Source organism: Macaca nemestrina, chromosome 2, assembly GCF_043159975.1.
Source record: "Macaca nemestrina isolate mMacNem1 chromosome 2, mMacNem.hap1, whole genome shotgun sequence".
NCBI lineage: Eukaryota > Metazoa > Chordata > Mammalia > Primates > Cercopithecidae > Macaca > Macaca nemestrina.
The window spans coordinates 114,711,948-114,732,539 of NC_092126.1; the positions used below are offsets into that span (position 1 = coordinate 114,711,948).

At 41.7% G+C, this 20,592-nt stretch overlaps 1 protein-coding gene across 13 annotated transcripts in view; it reads left to right on the top strand.

Moving 5' to 3' along the window:
• LOC105480503 (dedicator of cytokinesis 3) overlaps window positions 1-20,592 on the top strand; it is a 647,888-nt gene that overhangs the window by 514,220 nt on the left and 113,076 nt on the right. For all 13 annotated transcript variants that reach the window (XM_071091780.1, XM_071091778.1, XM_071091779.1 and 10 more), the window contains one exon: window positions 14,962-15,132. In XM_071091780.1, coding sequence (XP_070947881.1) covers window positions 14,962-15,132 — 171 coding nt within the window. The remainder of the gene's footprint in view (window positions 1-14,961; window positions 15,133-20,592) is intronic.

A 20,592-nucleotide genomic window follows, 5' to 3' on the forward strand; every position in this document is an offset into this window, starting at 1 on the left:
AGTGAACCAAGATCATGCCGCTGCACTCCAGCCTGGGTGACAGAGCAAAACTCCATCTCAAGAAAAAAAAAAAAAAAAAATAGTTGAGTACTATGAAGTAAATAAACAAGATAATGGAACAGACTAGCTGGAAAGGGGGGTTTACTTCAGATCAAGGGTTTGGGAAACCTTCTCCGAGGAGGTGATCTCCGAGCTGAAGTCAGTGTTAAGAGTTAAGGAATGAGCACTCCAGACTGAGGAAACAGAATCTTTAAAAGCCTAGATGGGAAAGGGCTTGGGTTTTGTTTTTGTTTTTGTTTTATTATTATTATTATTATTATTATTATTATACTTTAAGTTCTAGAGTACGTGTGCACAACGTGCAGGTTTGTTACGTATGTATACATGTGCCATGTTGGTGTGCTGCACCCATTAACTCATCATTTACATTAGATAGCATCTCCTAATGCTATCCCTCCCCCCTCCTCCCTCTCCCCTCCTTCTCCCCACGACAGGCCCCAGTGTGTGATGTTCCCCACCCTATGTCCAAGTGTTCTCATTGTTCAATTCCCACCTATGAGTGAGAACATGCGGTGTTTGGTTTTCTGTCCTTGCAATAGTTTGCTCAGAATGATGGTTTCCAGCTTCATCCATATCCCTACAAAGGACATGAACTCATCTTTTTTTATGGCTGCATAGTATTCCATGGTGTATATGTGCCACATTTTCTTAATCCAGTCTGTCATTGATGGACATTTGGGTTGATTCCAAGTCTTTGCTGTTGTGAATAGATGTGCATTCGTCTTTATAGCGCATGATTTATAATCCTTTGGGTATATACCCAGTAATGGGATTGCTGGGTCAAATGGTATTTCTAGTTCTAGACCCTTGAGGAATTGCCACACTGTCTTCCACAATGGTTGAGCTAGTTTACAGTCCCACGGACAGTGTAAAAGTGTTCCTATTTCTCCACATCCTTTCCAGCACCTGTTGTTTCCTGACTTTTTAATGATCGCCATTCTAACTGGTGTGAGATGGTATCTTATTGTGGTTTTGATTTGCATTTCTCTGATGGCCAGTGATGATGAGCATTTTTTCATGTCTGTTGGCTGCATAAATATCTTGTTTTGAGAAGTGTCTGTTCATATCCTTTGCCCACATTTTGATGGCGTCGTTTGATTTTTTCTTGTAAATTTGTTTAAGTTCTTTGTAGAATCTGGATACTAGCCCTTTGTCAGATGGGTAGATTGTAACAATTTTCTCCCATTCTGTAGGTTGCCTGTTCACTCTGATGATAGTTTCTTTTGCTGTGCATAGCTCTTTAGTAAATTAGATCCCATTTGTCAATTTTGGCTTTGTTGCCATTGCTTTTGGTGTTCTAATCATGAAGTCCTTGCCCATGCCTATGTCCTGAATGGTATTGCCTAGGTTTTCTTCTAGGGATTTTATGGTTTTAGGTCTAACATTTAAGTCTCTAATCCATCTTGAATTAATTTTTGTTTAAGGTGTAAGGAAGGGATCCAGTTTCAGCTTCCTACATGTGGCTAGCCAGTTTTCCCAGCACCATTTATTAAATAGGGAATCCTTTCCCCATTGCTTGTTTTTGTCAGGTTTGTCAAAGATCAGATGGTTGTAGGTGTGTGGTGTTATTTCTGAGGGTCTGTTCTCTTCCATTGGTCTATATCTCTGTTTTGGTACCAGTACCATGCTGTTTTGGTTACTGTAGCCTTGCAGTATAGTTTGAAGTGAGGTAGTGTGATGCCTCCAGCTTTGTTCTTTTTCTTAGGATTATCTTCGCAATACAGGCTCTTTTTTGGTTCCATATGAGCTTTAAAGTAGTTTTTTCCAGTTCTGTGAATAAAGTTATTGGTAGCTTGATGAGGATGGCATTGAATCTATAAATTACCTTGGGCAGTACAGCCATTTTCACAATATGGATTCTTCCTATCCATGAGCATGGAATAGTCTTCCATTTGTTTGTATCCTCTTTTATTTCGTTGAGCAGTGGTTTGTAGTCCTCCTTGAAGAGGTCCTTGTAAGTTGGATTCCTGGGTATTTTATTCTCTTTGAAGCAATTGTGAATGGGAGTTCACTCATGATTTGGCTCTCTGTTTGTCTGTTTTTGGTGTATAAGAATGCTTGTGATTTTTGCACATTAATTTTGTATCCTGAGACTTTGCTGAAGTTGCTTATCAGCTTAAGGAGATTTTGGGCTGAGACAATGGGGTTTTCTAAATATGCAATCATGTCATCTGCAAACAGGGACAATTTGACTTCTTCTTTTCCTAATTGATTACCCTTTATTTCTTTCTCCTGCCTGATTGCCCTGGCCAGAACTTCCAACACTATGTTGAATAGGAGTGGTGAGAGAGGGCATCCCTGTCTTGTGCCAGTTTTCAAGGGGAATGTTTCCAGCTTTTACCCATTCAGTATGATATTGGCTGTGGGTTTGTCATAAATAGCTCGTATTATTTTGAGATATGTTCCATCAATACCTAGTTTATTGAGAGTTTTTAGCATAAAGAGCTGTTGAATTTTGTCAAAGGCCGTTTCTGCATCTGTTGAGATAATCATGTGGTTTTTGTCTTTGGTTCTGTTTATGTGATGGATTACGTTTATTGATTTGTATGTTGAACCAGCCTTGCATCCCAGGGATGAAGCCCACTGATCATGGTGGATAAGCTTTTTGATGTGCTGCTGGATTCAGTTTACCAGTATTTTATTGAGGATTTTTGCATTTTGATGTTCATCAGGCATGTTGGTCTAAAATTCTCTTTTTTCATTGTGTCTCTGCCAGAGTTTGGTATCAGGATGATGCTGGCTTCAAAAATGAGTTAGGGAGGATTCCCTCTTTTTCTATTGATTGGAATAGTTTCAGAAGGAATGGTACCAGCTCCTCCTTGTACCTCTGGTAGAATTCGGCTCTGAATCTGTCTGGTCCTGGACTTTTTTTGGTTGATAGACTATTAATTATTGCCTCAATTTCAGAGCCTGTTGTTGGTCTATTCAGGAATTCAACTTCTTCCTGGTTTAGTCTTGGGAGGGTGTATGTGTCCAGGAATTTATCCATTTCTTCTCTAGATTTTCCAGTTTATTGAGTAGAGGTGTTTATAGTATTCTCTGATGGTAGTTTGTATTTCTGTGGGGTCGGTGGTGATATCTCCATTATCATTTTTTATTGCGTCTATTTGATTCTTCTCTCTTCTTTATTGGTGTTGCTAGCAGTCTATCAATTTTGTTGATCTTCTCAAAAAAACCAGCTCCTGGATTCATTGATTTTTTGAAGGGTTTTTGGTGTTGCCATCTCCTTCGGTTCTCATCTTAGTTATTTCTTGCCTTCTGCTAGCTTTTGAATGTGTTTGCTCTTGCTTCTCTAGTTCTTTTAATTGTGATATTAGGGTGTCAATTTTAGATCTTTCCTGCTTTCTCTTGTGGGCATTTAGTGCTATAAATTTCCCTCTACACACTGCTTTAAATGTGTCCCAGAGGTTCTGGTACATTGGTCTTTGTTCTCATTGGTTTCAAAGAATATCTTTATTTCTGCCTTCATTTCATTATGTATGCAGTAGTCAGTCGGGAGCAGGTTGTTCAGTTTCCATGTAGTTGAGCGGTTTTGAGTGAGTTTCTTAATCCTGAGTTCTAGTTTGATTGCACTGTGGTCTGAGAGACAGTTTGTTATAATTTCTGTTCTTGTACATTTGCTGAGGAGTGCTTTACTTCCAACTATGTGGTCAATTTCGGAATAAGTGTGATGTGGTGCTAAGAAGAATGTGTATTCTGTTGATTTGGGGTGGAGGGTTCTGTAGATGTCTATTAGGTCTGCTTGCTGCAGAGCTGAGTTCAAGTCCTGGATATCCTTGTTAACTTTCTGTCTCGTTGATCTGTCTAATGTTGACAATGTGGTGTTAAAAGTCTCCCATTATTATTGTGGGGGAGTCTAAATATCTTTGTAGGTCTCTAAGGACTTACTTTATGAATCTGGGTGCTCCTTTATTGGGTGCATATATATTTAGTATGGTTAACTCTTCTTGTTGAATTGATCCCTTTACCATTGTGTAATGGCCTTCTTTGTCTCTTTTGATCTTTGTCAGTTTAAACTCTATTTTATCAGAGACTAGGATTGCAACCTCTGCTTTTTTTTGTTTTCCATTTGCTTGGGAAACAGCAAGCAACAGATGGGGTTGATCTTCCCCCATCCCTTTATTTTGAGCCTATGTGTGTCTCTGTATGCGAGATGGGTTTCCTGAATACAGCACACTGATGGGTCTTGACTCTTTATTCAATTTGCCAGTCTGTGTCTTATAATTGAGGCATTTAGTCCATTTACATTTAAAGTTAGTATTGTTATGTGTGAATTTGATACTGTCATTATGATGTTAGCTGGTTATTTTGCTCGTTAGTTAATGCAGTTTCTTCCTAGCATCAATGGTCTTTACAATTTGGCATTTTTTTGCAGTGGCTGGTACCAGTTGTTCCTTTCCACCTTCAGTGCTTCCTTCAGGAGCTCTTGTAAGGCAGGCCTGGTGGTGACAGAATCTCTCAGCATTTGTTTGTCTGTAAAGGATTTTATTTGTCCTTCACTTATGAAGCTTAGTTTGGCTGGATATGAAATTCTAGGTTGAAAATTCTTTTTTATTTTATTTTATTTTATTTATTTATTTATTTATTTATTTATTTTTATATTATACTTTGAGTTCTAGGGTACATGTGCATAACGTGCAGGTTTGTTACATATGTATACTTGTGCCATGTTGCTGTGCTGCAACCATCAACTCGTCAGCACCCATCAACTCGTCATTTACATCAGGTATAACTCCCAATGCAATCCCTCCCCCCTGCCCCCTCCCCATGATAGGCCCCGGTGTGTGATGTTCCCCTTCCTGAGTCCAAGTGATCTCATTGTTCAGTTCCCACCTATGAGTGAGAACATGCGGTGTTTGGTTTTCTGTTCTTGTGATAGTTTGCTAAGAATGATGGTTTCCAGCTGCATCCATGTCCCTACAAAGGACACAAACTCATCCTTTTTTATGGCTGCATAGTATTCCATGGTGTATATGTGCCACATTTTCTTAATCCAGTCTGTCAGTGATGGACATTTGGGTTGATTCCAAGTCTTTGCTATTGTGAATAGTGCCGCAATAAACATACGTGTGCATGTGTCTTTATAGCAGCATGATTTATAATCCTTTGGGTATATACCCAGTAATGGGATGGCTGGGTCATATGGTACATCTAGTTCTAGATCCTTGAAGAATCGCCATACTGTTTTCCATAATGGTTGAACTAGTTTACAGTCCCACCAACAGTGTAAAAGTGTTCCTATTTCTCCACATCCTCTCCAGCACCTGTTGTTTCCTGACTTTTTAATGATCGCCATTCTGACTGGTGTGAAATGGTATCTCATTGTGGTTTTGATTTGCATTTCTCTGATAGCCAGTGATGATGAGCATTTTTTCATGTGTCTGTTGGCTGTATGAATGTCTTCTTTTGAGAAATGTCTGTTCATATCCTTTGCCCACTTTTTGATGGGGTTGTTTGTTTTTTTCTTGTAAATTTGTTTGAGTTCCTTGTAGGTTCTGGATATTAGCCCTTTTTCAGATGAGTAGATTGCAAAAATTTTCTCCCATTCTGTAGGTTGCCTGTTCACTCTGATGGTAGTTTCTTTTGCTGTGCAGAAGCTCTTTAGTTTAATGAGATCCCATTTGTCAATTTTGGCTTTTGCTGCCATTGCTTTTGGTGTTTTAGACATGAAGTCTTTGCCCATGCCTATGTCCTGAATGGTACTACCTAGGTTTTCCTCTAGGATTTTTATGGTATTAGGTCTAACATTTAAGTCTCTAATCCATCTTGAATTAATTTTCATATGAGGAGTAAGGAAAGGATCCAGTTTCAGCTTTCTACTTATGGCTAGCCAATTTTCCCAGCACCATTTATTAAATAGGGAATCCTTTCCCCATTTCTTGTTTCTCTCAGGTTTGTCAAAGATCAGATGGCTGTAGATGTGTGGTATTATTTCTGAGGACTCTGTTCTGTTCCATTGGTCTATATCTCTGTTTTGGTACTAGTACCATGCTGTTTTGGTTACTGTAGCCTTGTAGTATAGTTTGAAGTCAGGTAGCATGATGCCTCCAGCTTTGTTCTTTTGACTTAGGATTGTCTTGGAGATGCGGGCTCTTTTTTGGTTCCATATGAACTTTAAAGCAGTTTTTTCCAATTCTGTGAAGAAACTCATTGGTAGCTTGATGGGGATGGCATTGAATCTATAAATAACCTTGGGCAGTATGTCCATTTTCACGATATTGATTCTTCCTATCCGTGAGCATGGTATGTTCTTCCATTTGTTTGTGTCCTCTTTTATTTCACTGAGCAGTGGTTTGTAGTTCTCCTTGAAGAGGTCCTTTACATCCCTTGTAAGTTGGATTCCTAGGTATTTTATTCTCTTTGAAGCAATTGTGAATGGAAGTTCATTCATGATTTGGCTCTCTGTTTGTCTGTTACTGGTGTATATGAATGCTTGTGATTTTTGCACATTAATTTTGTATCCTGAGACTTTGCTGAAGTTGCTTATCAGCTTAAGGAGATTTTGGGCTGAGACAATGGGGTTTTCTAAATATGCAATCATGTCATCTGCAAACAGGGACAATTTGACTTCTTCTTTTCCTAACTGAATACCCTTGATTTCTTTCTCTTGCCTGATTGCCCTAGCCAGAACTTCCAATACTATGTTGAATAGGAGTGGTGAGAGAGGGCATCCCTGTCTTGTGCCAGTTTTCAAAGGGAATTTTTCCAGTTTTTGCCCATTCAGTATGATATTGGCTGTGGGTTTGTCATAAATAGCTCTTATTATTTTGAGGTACGTTCCATCAGTACCGAATTTATTGAGCGTTTTAGCATGAAGGGCTGTTGAATTTTGTCAAAAGCCTTTTCTGCATCTATTGAGATAATCATGTGGTTCTTGTCTTTGGTTCTGTTTATATTGCTGGATTATGTTTATTGATTTGCGAATGTTGAACCAGCCTTGCATCCCAGACACGAAGCCCACTTGATCATGGTGGATAAGCTTTTTGATGTGCTGCTGAATCCGGTTTGCCAGTATTTTATTGAGGATTTTTGCATCGATGTTCATCAGGGATATTGGTCTAAAAATCTCTTTTTTTGTTGTGTCTCTGCCAGGCTTTGGTATCAGGATCATGTTGGCCTCATAAAATGAGTTAGGGAGGATTCCCTCTTTTTCTATTGATTGGAATAGTTTCAGAAGGAATGGTACCAGCTCCTCCTTGTACCTCTGGTAGAATTCAGCTGTGAATCCATCTGGTCCTGGACTTTTTTTGGTTGGTAGGCTATTAATTATTGCCTCAATTTCAGAGCCTGCTATTGGTCTATTCAGGAATTCAACTTCTTCCTGGTTTAGTCTTGGAAGAGTGTAAGCGTCCAGGAAATTATCCATTTCTTCTAGATTTTCTAGTTTATTTGCATAGAGGTGTTTATAGTATTCTCTCATGGTAGTTTGTATTTCTGTGGGGTCGGTGGTGGTATCCCCTTTATCATTTTTTATTGCGTCAATTTGATTCTTCTCTCTTTTCTTCTTTATTAGTCTTGCTAGCGGTCTGTCAATTTTGTTGATCTTTTCAAAAAACCAACTCCTGGATTCATTGATTTTTTGGAGGGTTTTTTGTGTCTCTATCTCCCTCAGTTCTGCTCTGATCTTAGTTATTTCTTGCCTTCTGCTAGCTTTCGAATGTGTTTGCTCTTGCTCCTCTAGTTCTTTTAATTGCGATGTTAGAGTGTCAATTTTAGATCTTTCCTGCTTTCTCTTGTGGGCATTTAGTGCTATAAATTTCCCTCTACACACTGCTTTAAATGTGTCCCAGAGATTCTGGTATGTTGTATCTTTGTTCTCATTGGTTTCAAAGAACTTCTTTATTTCTGCCTTCATTTCGTTATGTACCCAGTAGTCATTCAGGAGCAGGTTGTTCAGTTTCCATGTAGTTGAGCGGATTTGATTGAGTTTCTTAGTCCTGAGTTCTAGTTTGATTGCACTGTGGTCTGAGAGACAGTTTGTTATAATTTCTGTTCTTGTGCATTTGCTGAGGAGTGCTTTACTTCCAATTATGTGGTCAATTTTGGAGTAAGTGCAATGTGGTGCTGAGAAGAATGTATATTCTGTTGATTTGGGGTGGAGAATTCTATAGATGTCTATTAGGTCTGCTTGCTGCAGAGATGAGTTCAATTCCTGGATATCCTTGTTAACTTTCTGTCTCGTTGATCTGTCTAATGTTGACAGTGGGGTGTTGAAGTCTCCCATTATTATTGTATGGGAGTCTAAGTCTCTTTGTAAGTCTCTAAGGACTTGCTTTATGAATCTGGGTGCTCCTGTATTGGGTGCATATATATTTAGGATAGTTAGCTCTTCCTGTTGAATTGATCCCTTTACCATTATGTAATGGCCTTCATTGTCTCTTTTGATCTTTGATGGTTTAAAGTCTGTTTTATCAGAGACTAGTATTGCAACCCCTGCTTTTTTTTGTTCTCCATTTGCTTGGTAAATCTTCCTCCATCCCTTTATTTTGAGCCTATGTATGTCTCTGCGTGTGAGATGGGTCTCCTGAATACAGCAGACTGATGGGTCTTGACTCTTTATCCAGTTTGCCAGTCTGTGTCTTTTAATTGGAGCATTTAGTCCATTTACATTTAAGGTTAATATTGTTATGTGTGAACTTGATCCTGCCATTATGATATTAACTGGTTATTTTGCTCGTTAGTTGATGCAGTTTCTTCCGAGCCTCGATGGTCTTTACATTTTGGCATGTTTTTGCAGTGGCTGGTACCGGTTGTTCTTTTCCATGTTTAGTGCTTCCTTCAGGGTCTCTTGTAAGGCAGGCCTAGTGGTGACAAAATCTCTAAGCATTTGCTTATCTGTAAAGGATTTTATTTCTCCTTCACTGATGAAACTTAGTTTGGCTGGATATGAAATTCTGGGTTGAAAATTCTTTTCTTTAAGAATGTTGAATATTGGCCCCCACTCTCTTCTGGCTTGGAGAGTTTCTGCTGAGAGATCTGCTGTTAGTCTGATGGGCTTCCCTTTGTGGGTAACCCGACCTTTCTCTCTGGCTGCCCTTAAGATTTTTTCCTTCATTTCAACTTTGGTGAATCTGGCAATTATGTGTCTTGGAGTTGCTCTTCTCGAGGAGTATCTTTGTGGCGTTCTCTGTATTTCCTGGTTTTGAATGTTGGCCTGCCCTACTAGGTTGGGGAAGTTCTTCTGGATGATATCCTGAAGAGTGTTTTCCAACTTGGTTCCATTTTCCCCCTCACTTTCAGGCACCCCAATCAGACGTAGATTTGGTCTTTTTACATAATCCCATACTTCTTGCAGGCTTTGTTCATTTCTTTTTACTCTTTTTTCTTTTGGTTTCTCTTCTCGCTTCATTTCATTCATTTGATCCTCAATCGCTGATACTCTTTCTTCCAGTTGATCGAGTCGGTTACTGAAGCTTGTGCATTTGTCATGTATTTCTCGTGTGGTGGTTTTCATCTCTTTCATTTCGTTTATGACCTTCTCTGCATTAATTACTCTAGCCATCAATTCTTCCACTTTTTTTTCAAGATTTGTAGTTTCTTTGCACTGGGTACGTAATTCCTCCTTTAGCTATGAGAAGTTTGGTGGACTGAAGCCTTCTTCTCTCATCTCGTCAAAGTCATTCTCCGTCCAGCTTTGATCCATTGCTGGCGATGAGCTGCGCTCCTTTGCCGGGGGAGATGTGCTCTTATTTTTTGAATTTCCAGGTTTTCTGCCCTGCTTTTTCCCCATCTTTGTGGTTTTATCTGCCTCTGGTCTTTGATGATGGTGACATACTGATGGGGATTTGGTGTAGGTGTCCTTCCTGTTTGATAGTTTTCCTTCTAACAGTCAGGACCCTCAGCTGTGGGTCTGTTGGAGATTGCTTGAGGTCCACTCCAGACCCTGTTTGCCTGGGTATCAGCAGCAGAGGCTGCAGAAGATAGAATATTGCTGAACAGCGAGTGTACCTGTCTGATTCTTGCTTTGGAAGCTTCCTCTCAGGGGGGTACTCCACCCTGTGAGGTGTGGGGTGTCAGACTGCCCCTAGTGGGGGATGTCTCCCAGTTAGGCTACTCAGGGGTCAGGGACCCACTTGAGCAGGCAGTCTGTCCCTTCTCAGCTCTCAACCTCTGTGTTGGGAGATCCACTGCTCTCTTCAAAGCTGTCAGACAGAGTCGTTTGCATCTGCAGAGGTTTCTGCTGCGTTTGTTATTGTTTACTGTGCCCTGTCCCCAGATCCCCTAGGATCTCTTTTCTTACAGTCTACAGAGACAGGCAGGTTTCCTTGAGCTGCTGTGAGCTCCACCCAGTTCGAGCTTCCCAGCGGCTTTGTTTACCTACTTAAGCCTCAGCAATGGTGGGCACCCCTCCCCCAGCCTCGCTGCTGCCTTGCCGGTAGATCACAGACTGCTGTGCTAGCAATGAGGGAGGCTCCGTGGGCTTGGGACCCTCCCGGCCAGGTGTGGGATATAATCTCCTGGTGTGCCCGTTAGCTTAAAGCGCAGTATTGGGGTGGGAGTTACCCGATTTTCCAGGTGTTGTGTATCTCAGTTCCCCTGGCTAGGAAAAGGGATTCCCTTCCCCCTTGCGCTTCCCAGGTGAGGCGATGCCTCACCCTGCTTCAGCTCTCGCTGGTCGGGCTGCAGCAGCTGACCAGCACCAATTGTCCGGCACTCCCTAGTGAGATGAACCCAGTACCTCAGTTGAAAATGCAGAAATCACCGGTCTTCTGTGTCGCTCGCACTGGGAGTTGGAGACTGGAGCTGTTCCTATTCGGCCATCTTGCTCCGCCCCCCCGAAAATTCTTTTCTTTAAGAATGTTAAGTATTGGCCCCCACTCTCTTCTGGCTTGTAGAGTTTCTGCCAAGAGAGCCGCTGTTAGTCTGATGGGCTTCCATTTGTGAGTAACCCAGTCTTTCTCTCTGGCTGCCCTTAACATTTTTTCCTTTATTTCAACTTTCAATTATGTGTCTTGGAGTTTCTCTTCTTGGGGAGTATCTTTGTGGTGTTCTTTGTATTTCCTGAATTTGAATGTTGGCCTGCCTTGTTAGGTTGGGGAAGTTCTCCTGGATAATATCCTGAAGAGTGTTTTCCAGCTTGGTTCCATTCTCCCTGTCACTTTCAGGTACACCAATCAGACATAGATTTGGTCTTTTCACATAGTCCCATATTTATTGGAGGCTTTGTTCATTTCTTTTTACTCTTTTTTCTCTTAAACTTCTCACTTCATTTCATTCATTTGATCTTCAATCACTGATCCCGTTTCTTCCTCTTGATCGAATCGGCTAGTGAAGCTTGTGCATGTGTTATGTAGTTCTTGTGCTATGGTTTTCAGCTCCATCGGGTCATTTAACGTCTTCTCTACACTGTGTGTTCTAGTTAGCCACTCCTGGCCTTGGGTGATCCACCCACTTCCACCTTCCAAAGTCCTGGAATTACAGGGATGAGCCACTGCACCGGGCCCCAAGAGCTTGGATTTTTAAGGAACCAAAAGGCAATTGATGTGGCTAAAGCAAGGGCTTTCAAATGCTAGATTGGATGTAGAAGATGATAATAAGGGAGAACTGTGACTGTTTCTAAGGGGTCTTTGCTAAATCAGCTGAGTTGATGGCAAGGCCATTTATGGAGGTACAGAATTCTGGGAAAGATAAGGTTTGGGTAGGGAAAAGGAAGAATTCCCTTTCGGGGAGCATTTTTCTGAGGTGTTTTCATATTTGTTCTCACCATTTCACACTTGTTCTGTAATATATCCAACACTAAGGTTTTATCAGTTCATTTCCTCTTCTTTATCTGATTTCAGTTTACATGTCTCCTTCACCAAATTAGTAAGTTTCCATCTAATCCTGTTTTCCTCCTTCTTCATAGGATGCATGCTCCTGGCCTGATACTTCTTGTTCCAGTATCAAAAGCCATGAACCAGGAAACTTCTTCCTTAATACTTTTGATTCAATATATCTTTCCACTCATAACCTTATCTCTTCCTTTTACCTTCAGAATCATGACCTTAAAAAAAGTTCTGTTGAAGAAGGTGAAAATAAAAAGTTCATTATTTCTTACTTGGTTTTATTGTTTGTTCACAATGTGAGAGGCATGCAGGGGTGTCATTGTGGGTTTTAGGGTGGCTCTTCACAAGGCATTCTAAAACAACAGCACACTTTTCCATGCTGAGCTATATCAGTTCCTTAGCAAGTAGCCACAAGGAGGAAAGAGAGGGCACGGTGGATCTTCTTGGTGATACAAACATGGTAATAACTTTTAGGATCTCTTTTCTTACAGGTTTATTAACTTAAGCAAAAATGGACAGGGCAGCTGCTTGAGCCACAGTTAAGTGCTCCATTGTCTCTACACAGTAATCGGAGCACCTTTAAAGCTTGAACAAATTCCACAGGCTCCACCTCTCACCTTCTATTCCACTCCTCTGCCCCACTCTCCTTCCCCAGTTGAATCTGTCAGAGGTGGCCAGCATCACCTGGTCCTGATCAAGATGGTACTGATCCAAAAATTCAAGAGATTCAAGAGGAGTGGGGAGGAGGGAAGTCAGGTACTGACGAATGACTGGAAGTGGCTTTATTTTCCATGTCCTCATCCGGGTTTGCATGGAGACTTCTCTGACATCAGCCTTGTGCTCCTCTGCTAGTTGTCTTATATTGTGTAACCTAATAGAGGAAGCAAGCTCTCATGCCCAAAAGGTGCAAGTCACTTTGCTGTCTAGTTCTACCTCCCTGAAACTGGCAAATGTTTAATGCCACTCATTACATCTCTTGTGGTAGCTGTTTCAAACTTAAAAACCAAACAAACAAAAAAAACTTTTTAAAATTAGAAGAGTAGTATGGAGCACATAATTAGATTTGCCTACCTCTCAGGTGTCCTAAAATTATACTTTTCAGAAAAAATATTAGTTTATTTTACTGTCTTTATTTCCAATGCTCCACGTAATTACCAATCCTTCCTGCATCTTCTGGGGCTTGGGCATATGATAGTAGGATGCTCAATAAGTTCATGTTCTTCTTCTATGCATAATACATTTTTGGTGAATCTTTCCAGGTCTAAGCATGCTTTTCATTTTCTATGTGACTTAACTGAGGAAGCAATCCTGGCTTTTTTAGGCTGCTCCAAGATCTATTCTATCTTTTACCTATAGGAATTCTAATCCCTACCTCTAAGGATTCCAGAGTGTCAATCCTGACCCTGTCCCTCTTTTGTCCTCTGCTGAGCCCAGCAAGCCATGTTAATCATACAAAACCAAAGTACCTAAAGGGAAAGGTCAGACCTGCTACCTAGCCATTTAGTTTGGAAAATGTACACGTTTATTTTCTTTATTTTAATAGAAAATACGTCCTACTTCAGTGACTTCAAACTGGCATGACCTAATAAATGAAGCTGGCTCAGAAGCGTATACTTTCTGCTTCATGGGCCCGAAGAGTCACCGCAATATAGACATACTAGAGCAGTGGCAGAGTCCAGCCTGCAAGTGTCTGGGTTTAACAACTGACAGATTTTTCAAGTTCTTTATAGACTAGGCATTAAAAAGCTACTAGAACAGAGGGTGTAGCATTTATGGAGACGAGGCCACACACTCATTTCTTCTACAGAATCATCTGATACAATCCCTGGATGACAATTTTTTTTTTTTTTTTTTTTTTTTGAGACGGAGTCTCCCTCTGTCGCCCAGGCTGGAGTGCAGTGGCGCTATCTCGGCTCACTGCAAGCTCCGCCTCCCGGGTTTACGCCATTCTCCTGCCTCAGCCTCCCGAGTAGCTGGGACTACAGGCGCCCGCCACCTCGCCCGGCTAATTTTTTTGTATTTTTAGTAGAGACGGGGTTTCATTGTGTTAGCCAGGATGGTCTCGATCTCCTGACCTCGTGATCTGCCCGTCTCGGCCTCCCAAAGTGCTGGGATTACAGGCTTGAGCCACCGCGCCCGGCCATTTTCTAAACTGGCATTCCCCAGTGCCAACTGAATTTTGTATGGGCCACAAAATATTAAGTTCTGCTTTTCCAAACCGTCTAACAGCTGGATAGATCATGAAAGGGAGTTTAGGAATTGTTTCCTGTTTATGTTTCAAGTACCTGACTTCTGTTTGTTTCAGCGTTGCATAAGTTTCTCTCCATTATCTCTTCCTTTTCAGTGTCTGGGAAATCTGTGTTTTTTTGTTTTTTTTGTTTTTTTAATTAGAAAACATAGTATTGGGTCTTGAATGTGTTCTCTTAAAAGGAAATTACTCTGTAAGCATGGGCCAAGCGTCAGGAACTCCTCAGAATCAGATTCTGCTCCCAAACTTTTTGCAGAAGCTTCATCTTATACTATTTATGAACTGTTTATGGCAGATGTCTTTGTGGAAAGAGGGTGGATACTGGATGTATCAGGCCTATCGGCTGCTGTGCAGCCTGGGACAAGTTTTCTTCAGATTTCTGTGACCCCTGGTGAAAAAGGAGGAACTGTGTCAGGCCCCAGCTATATCTTAAAGATGTAGGAGACTCCTAAGTCTGAGGACTCCTGAGTCCTTTAGGATACTTCCTTCTTGCAGTAAACTTGAGTGTTTCTTACATCCTTGCCTTGTGACCCTTTTATTTCCAGACCTGAAAAAAAATACAAAGAAACTTATTTTTTAAACTCTGAATGTTCTTGAATTCAACTATTTCTATAACAGTCTATGGCTCCTTAATTCCAGAACCTCAGAAAACAGTTGTGAAATTATTTAATGATTCTTTCAATAAGAAGGTAGCTGCTGCTTAGTGACAATTTGGATATTTGAGAAAAAAATTTAAAAAATGAAGTGCCTATCTATCTCCATAGTTAGAACTGTCCATCACCTGATTTTGATATAGAAACTGCTGTTACTTTGCCCTTTGTTTTCTGCTATGTGAGTTCCTGACCATCTTCAACACCTCTCCATCACTTTTTCTCCCACACTTTCCAGGCCTTGGAGTACCTTTTCAAGTTCATTGTACAGTCACGGATCCTGTACTCACGAGCCACTTGTGGAATGGAAGAGGAACAATTCAGATCCAGTATCCAAGAACTTTTCCAGTCCATCCGGTTTGTGCTCAGTCTGGACAGCAGAAACTCAGAAACACTCCTTTTTACTCAGGTTCGCACACTGCAGGGAAGCTTTGCTGCTGGGTTCCTCTTTCTCAGCGGGTGGTTCCTTTGTCTTCTGGTTTTCAGAGATGAAGAAACCCTGCCAGGATCATGTGTGTTGGGTAAGGGGTGATTTATAAGGAAATACCTGATACAACAAAATGCTGCTTTTACTGCAAATCTGGCCGTGCCTCAGCTGCCAGATGTAAAACAGCTCATTGGCTTTATGTTGGAGATGAAGCACAAATTTGTTCTTGTGAACAGTCTTTAGACCAAATTTATTTAGCTACATACTACTTAGTTTTATATGAACATCTTATTCATAGGAGATAATCAGAATGTATGGGGAATTTTATTTCCTGATTAAGCATTGTATTAACGAAAGTTGGGCACAGTGGCTCACGCCTGTAATCCTAGCACTTTGGGAGGCCAAGGTGGGCGGATTGCTTGAGCTCAGGAGTTCAAGACCACCCTGGGCAACATGATGAAACCCCATCTCTACTAAAAATAGAAAAAATTAGCATGCACCTGTAGTCCTGGCTACTCAGGAGGCTGAGGCAGGAGAATTGCTTGAACCCGGGAGGTGGAGGTTGCCATGAGCCAAGATTGCACCACTGCACTCCAGCCTGGGCAACAGAGTGAGACTGTCTCCAAAAAGAAAAAGGAAAAAAGAAAATTTAGATTAGCTTTTGTCCATTCCAGAAGTTGAATGAAATAATTTGTAAAACAGTAGGATTAACTAGGAAGCTTTGGCTAAGAATTAAGATTAAATTAGGATCAGAGGGCTGGCAAGATGGCCAAATAGGAACATCTCTGGACTACAGCTCCCAGTGAGATCAACGCAAAAGGCGGATGATCTGCATTTCCAACTGAGGTACCCGGCTCATCTCACTGGGACTGGCTAGACAGTGGGTGCACCCATGAAGGGCAAGCAGAAGCAGGGTGGGGTGTCGCCTCACCTGGGAAGCTCAAGGGGTTAGGGAACTCCCTCCCTTAACCAAGGGAAGCCAAGAGAGACTGTGCCTTGAGGAACGGTGCATTCCGGCCCAGATACGCTTTTCCCACAGTCTTTGCAACCCGCAGACCAGGAGATTCCCTCAGGTGCCTACACTACCAGGGCCCTGGGTTTCAAGCACAAACTGGGCGGCTGATTGGGCAGACACTGAGCTAGCAGCAGGAGTTTTTTTCATACCCCAGTGGAACCTGGAACACCAGCGAGACAGAACCGTTCACTCCCCTGGAAAGGGGGCTGAAGCCAGGAAGCCAAGTGGTCTAGCTCAGCGAATCCCACCCCCACGGAGCCCAGCAAGCTGAGATCCACTGGCTTGAAATTCTCACTGCCAGCACAGCAGTCTGACGTCGACCTGGCACACTCAATCTTGGTCAGGGAAGGGGCATCCACCATTACAGAGGCTTGAGAAGGCAGTTGTCCCCTCACAGTGTAAGAAAGGCTGACAGGAACTTTGGAGGGGGCAGAGCCCACCACAGTGCTGTCAATCTACCGTAGCCAGACTGCCTCTCTAGGTTCCTCCTCTCTGGGCAGGGCATCTGTGAAAGAAAGGCATCAAGCCCAGTCAGGGGCTTACAGATCCAACTCCCATCTCCCTGGGACAGAGCACCTGGGGGAAGGGGCAGCTATGGGCACAGCTTCAGCAGACTTAAATGTTCTTGCCTGCCGACTCTGAAGGGAGTGGCAGATCTCCCAGCACAGTGCTCGAGCTCCGCTAAGGGACAGACTGTCTCCTTAAGTGGATCCCTGACCCCCATGCCTCCTGACTGGGAGACACTTCCCAGTAGGGGACGACAGACACCTCATACAGGAGAGCTGTGGCTGGCATCTGGTGGGTGCCACTCTGGGAAGAAGCTTCCAGAGGAAGAAATAGGCAACAATCTTTGCTGTTCTGCAGCCTCCGCTGGCAACCTATAGAATAGGAGAAAATTTTTGCAATCTATCCATCTGACAAAGGGCTAACATCCAAAATCTACAAAGAACTTAAACAAATTTACAAGAAAAAAAAAAAAAAACATAAAAAAGTGGGCAAAGGAGATGAACAAACACTTCTCAAAAGAAGACATTTACATGGCCAACAAACATGAAAAAAACTCATCACTGGTCATTAGAGAAATGCAAATCAAAACCACAATGAGATACCATCTCACACCAGTTAGAATGGCGATCATTTAAAAGTCAGGAAACAACAGATGCTGGAGAGATGTGGAGAAATAGGAACACTTTTACACTGTTGGTGGGAGTGTAAATTAGTTCAACCATTGTGGAAGACAGTGTGGTGATTCCTCAAGGATCTAGAGCTAGAAATACCATTTGACCCAGCAATCCCATTACTGGGTATATACCCAAAGGATTATAAATCATTCTACTATAAAGACACATACACACGTATGTTTTTTTCTTTCTTTTTCTTTTTCTTTTTTTTTTGAAATGGAGTTTCACTCTTGTTGCCCAAGCTGGAGTGCAATGGAGCGATCTCAGCTCACTGCAACCTCCACCTCCCGTGTTCAAGCAATTCTTCCGCCTCAACCTCCTGAGTAGCTGGGATTACAGGCGCACACCACCATGTTCAGCTAATTTTTTATATTTTTATTAGAAATGGGGTTTCACCCTGTTTGCCAGGCTAGTCTTGAACTCCTGACCTCAGGTGATCCACCTGCCTCACCCTCTCAAAGTGCTGGTATTACAGGCATGAGCCACCGCGCCCAGCCACACACGGATGTTTATTGCAGCACTGTTGACAATAACAAAGATTTGGAACCAACCCAAATGCCCATCAGTCATAGACTAGGTAAAGAAAATGTGGCACATATACACCATGGAATACTATGCAGTCATAAAAAACGAAGAGTTTATGTCCTTTGCAGGGACATGGATGAAGCTGGAAACCATCGTTCTCAGTCAACTAACACAGGAGCAGAAAACCAAACACCACATGTTCTCACTCATATGTGGCATATGTGGGAGGTGAACAAGGAGAACACATGGACACAGGGAGGGGAACATACACACCTAGGGGGGATCAGGGGACTAGGAGAGGGATAGCATTAGGAGAAATACCTAACGTAGATGACGGATTGATGGGTGCAGCACACCGCCATGGCACGTGTATACCTATGTAACAAACCTGCACGTTCTGCACATGCATCCCAGAACTTAAAGTATAATAAATAAATTAATTAAAATGAAACTTCAAAAAAAGATTAGATTAGATTCAATATTAGAAATACCAGTATGGGAAGAAAATTTGGTTTCTTTTATTAAAACTACCTGGCCAATCACCTGAGCCCAAGAAGTTAAGGCTACAGTGAGCTGTGATTGGACCACTGCACTCCAGCCTGGCCACAGAGTAAGACACTGTCTCGAAAACGAACAAAACTGCCTGGCCAGCTAATCTGTTACCTTTCCACACAGTCTTACCCTAGAACAAATCAAGAATTCATTACCCCAGTCAAAAGGGAAGTATTTTTCCTTACAAAATGAATGTCAGAATTTTTATGTAATGGATTATATTCTTCAACTTTTTGAAGCTAAATATTACGCCAAAACCTGTAAGCAAAGATCAGAGAGCCTCTCTCATGTCCAGTCATTCAGTCACTGCCAAGTATATTGTTAGCCCAAGTATATATTTAAACTGTCTCATTTAAGATTAAAATTAAAAAACAAAAAATTTAAAAAAAAAATTTTGTTTTCCACTTGCCTCTGTATTGCCTCTTGATACCAGTCGCCTGTAGGTTTCTCAGCCCAGAGGACAGGTAATCAACTGGGAGTACCTTAAGACTTCCTTGACTCTATAAGGAAATATACTCTATAAGGGAGTCTATAAGGAACTCTATAAGGGAGTACCTCAAGGCTTCCAGGTGCTTCTGTAAGGAAGACACCTGTGATCTCCCCTTCTAAGTACCTTAAGCTGCTCATGTTCCTCTTCCGTTCCCCTCCCACAGCCAGAATACGGAGAGATTAGAGGTAGCTAGCAAAGCAATGCACATATGCTTTCTGGGAACTTGGTAACACAGTAATGCCCTGTATTGAGTGGCACACTCCTACTACATCAAGATAAATAGCTTAGATCTGGTCTCAGCTAAGACCTGGGTGAGAATCTGACCACCACCTTTGGTGCAAGGCTCATGTTTCGTGAGTTTCACATATGTGTGTGTGTGTGTGTGTGTGTGTATGTATATGTGTGTGTATATATATAGAGAGAGAGATACACACACACACATGTATGCATATTATTCACTTAGACTTTATATCTTTGATTATGACCACTAGAAGATGTCAGGGTGTGAAAGTCCTTCTGTCCTGGTGTCTAAGTACAGGACATTTCACCATTTAAGAGAGCAAATGAGTTACTGTTTGTTATTGATTATAAAGCACCTACTTCACCACTCCTTTGTTTTTTATATCTAAGCTGCTAACAATATGTTTTGTTCTGGTTCTAATTACTGCGAAACAATCTCCTCAATATTCCAGGAGTTATAAATCTGCAGATAGAACTCATATAAGTGCTCCAGTTGGGCCTGGCCTGAATAAAAACCACAGCACAAGCCTGTTTTCCATGGCATAAATTTTCACTCACTCTAAGCCAGTGTCTGTTGCCTGATAGAGCAGTCAGGAAAACAGCCTTCCCTCCCCAGCCTGCCATTTGGGAAGGGTGCGTTCTCACCTTTTTGTCTCAAGGTGGCACTCCATTTCTCCTTGTAAATCCTGAGTTAATGGCATAAGGGGACTGAGAAGTGAAAAAAAGTCTTCATGCTGCTTCTACTTCCACAAGAGAAAATCATGAGGACCAGCATATATCAAAGGCCTATTGTGTTCCAGACATTCTACTGGAAACTTTATGTAAAAATTTCCCTCATACCAGCATCAAGAAATAAGTAATAGCATCATCCCCATTTTATAGATGGGGAAACAGAGAATTAGGTTAACTTGCCAAAGTTTATGTGTCAGGTAAGTGGTAAAGCTCGAATTTGAACACATGTAATTCCAAAACCCATTCTCTTTCTCCTATAGTGCTCTGCCTCCCAAAGGTTCTGGAACTGTTCTATTATCAGATTGTTCTCAAGAAACTACCTTGTGGTCTACCAGAGCTTACATCCTAGAAGAAAAGCCTAACATGCACACTCCCACTCCCCTTGCTTGGGTGTCTAGGTCGCTGAACTCTTAAGCCCACGTCAACAGTCCTCAAGAGTTTATGGCTAACCAAATACACAGATTTCTCATCCTCTTGAATTTACTCTTGAGACTACCAGGCATCACTTATGAAAAAAATAATTTATGAATCCTTCATATTTCATGGTTGCAAATAAGAATCTCTATTCTGGGGAAATGGTACAGCTCTCAGAACTGGATCATTGGCTGCAGGGCTGTGAGCAGAGTTCAGCTGATGCTGCTTGAAGGAACTCAGCTCTCTGCCATACTTTCTTGAGTTTGGAACCAAAATTGGAAAGTTAAGAACTT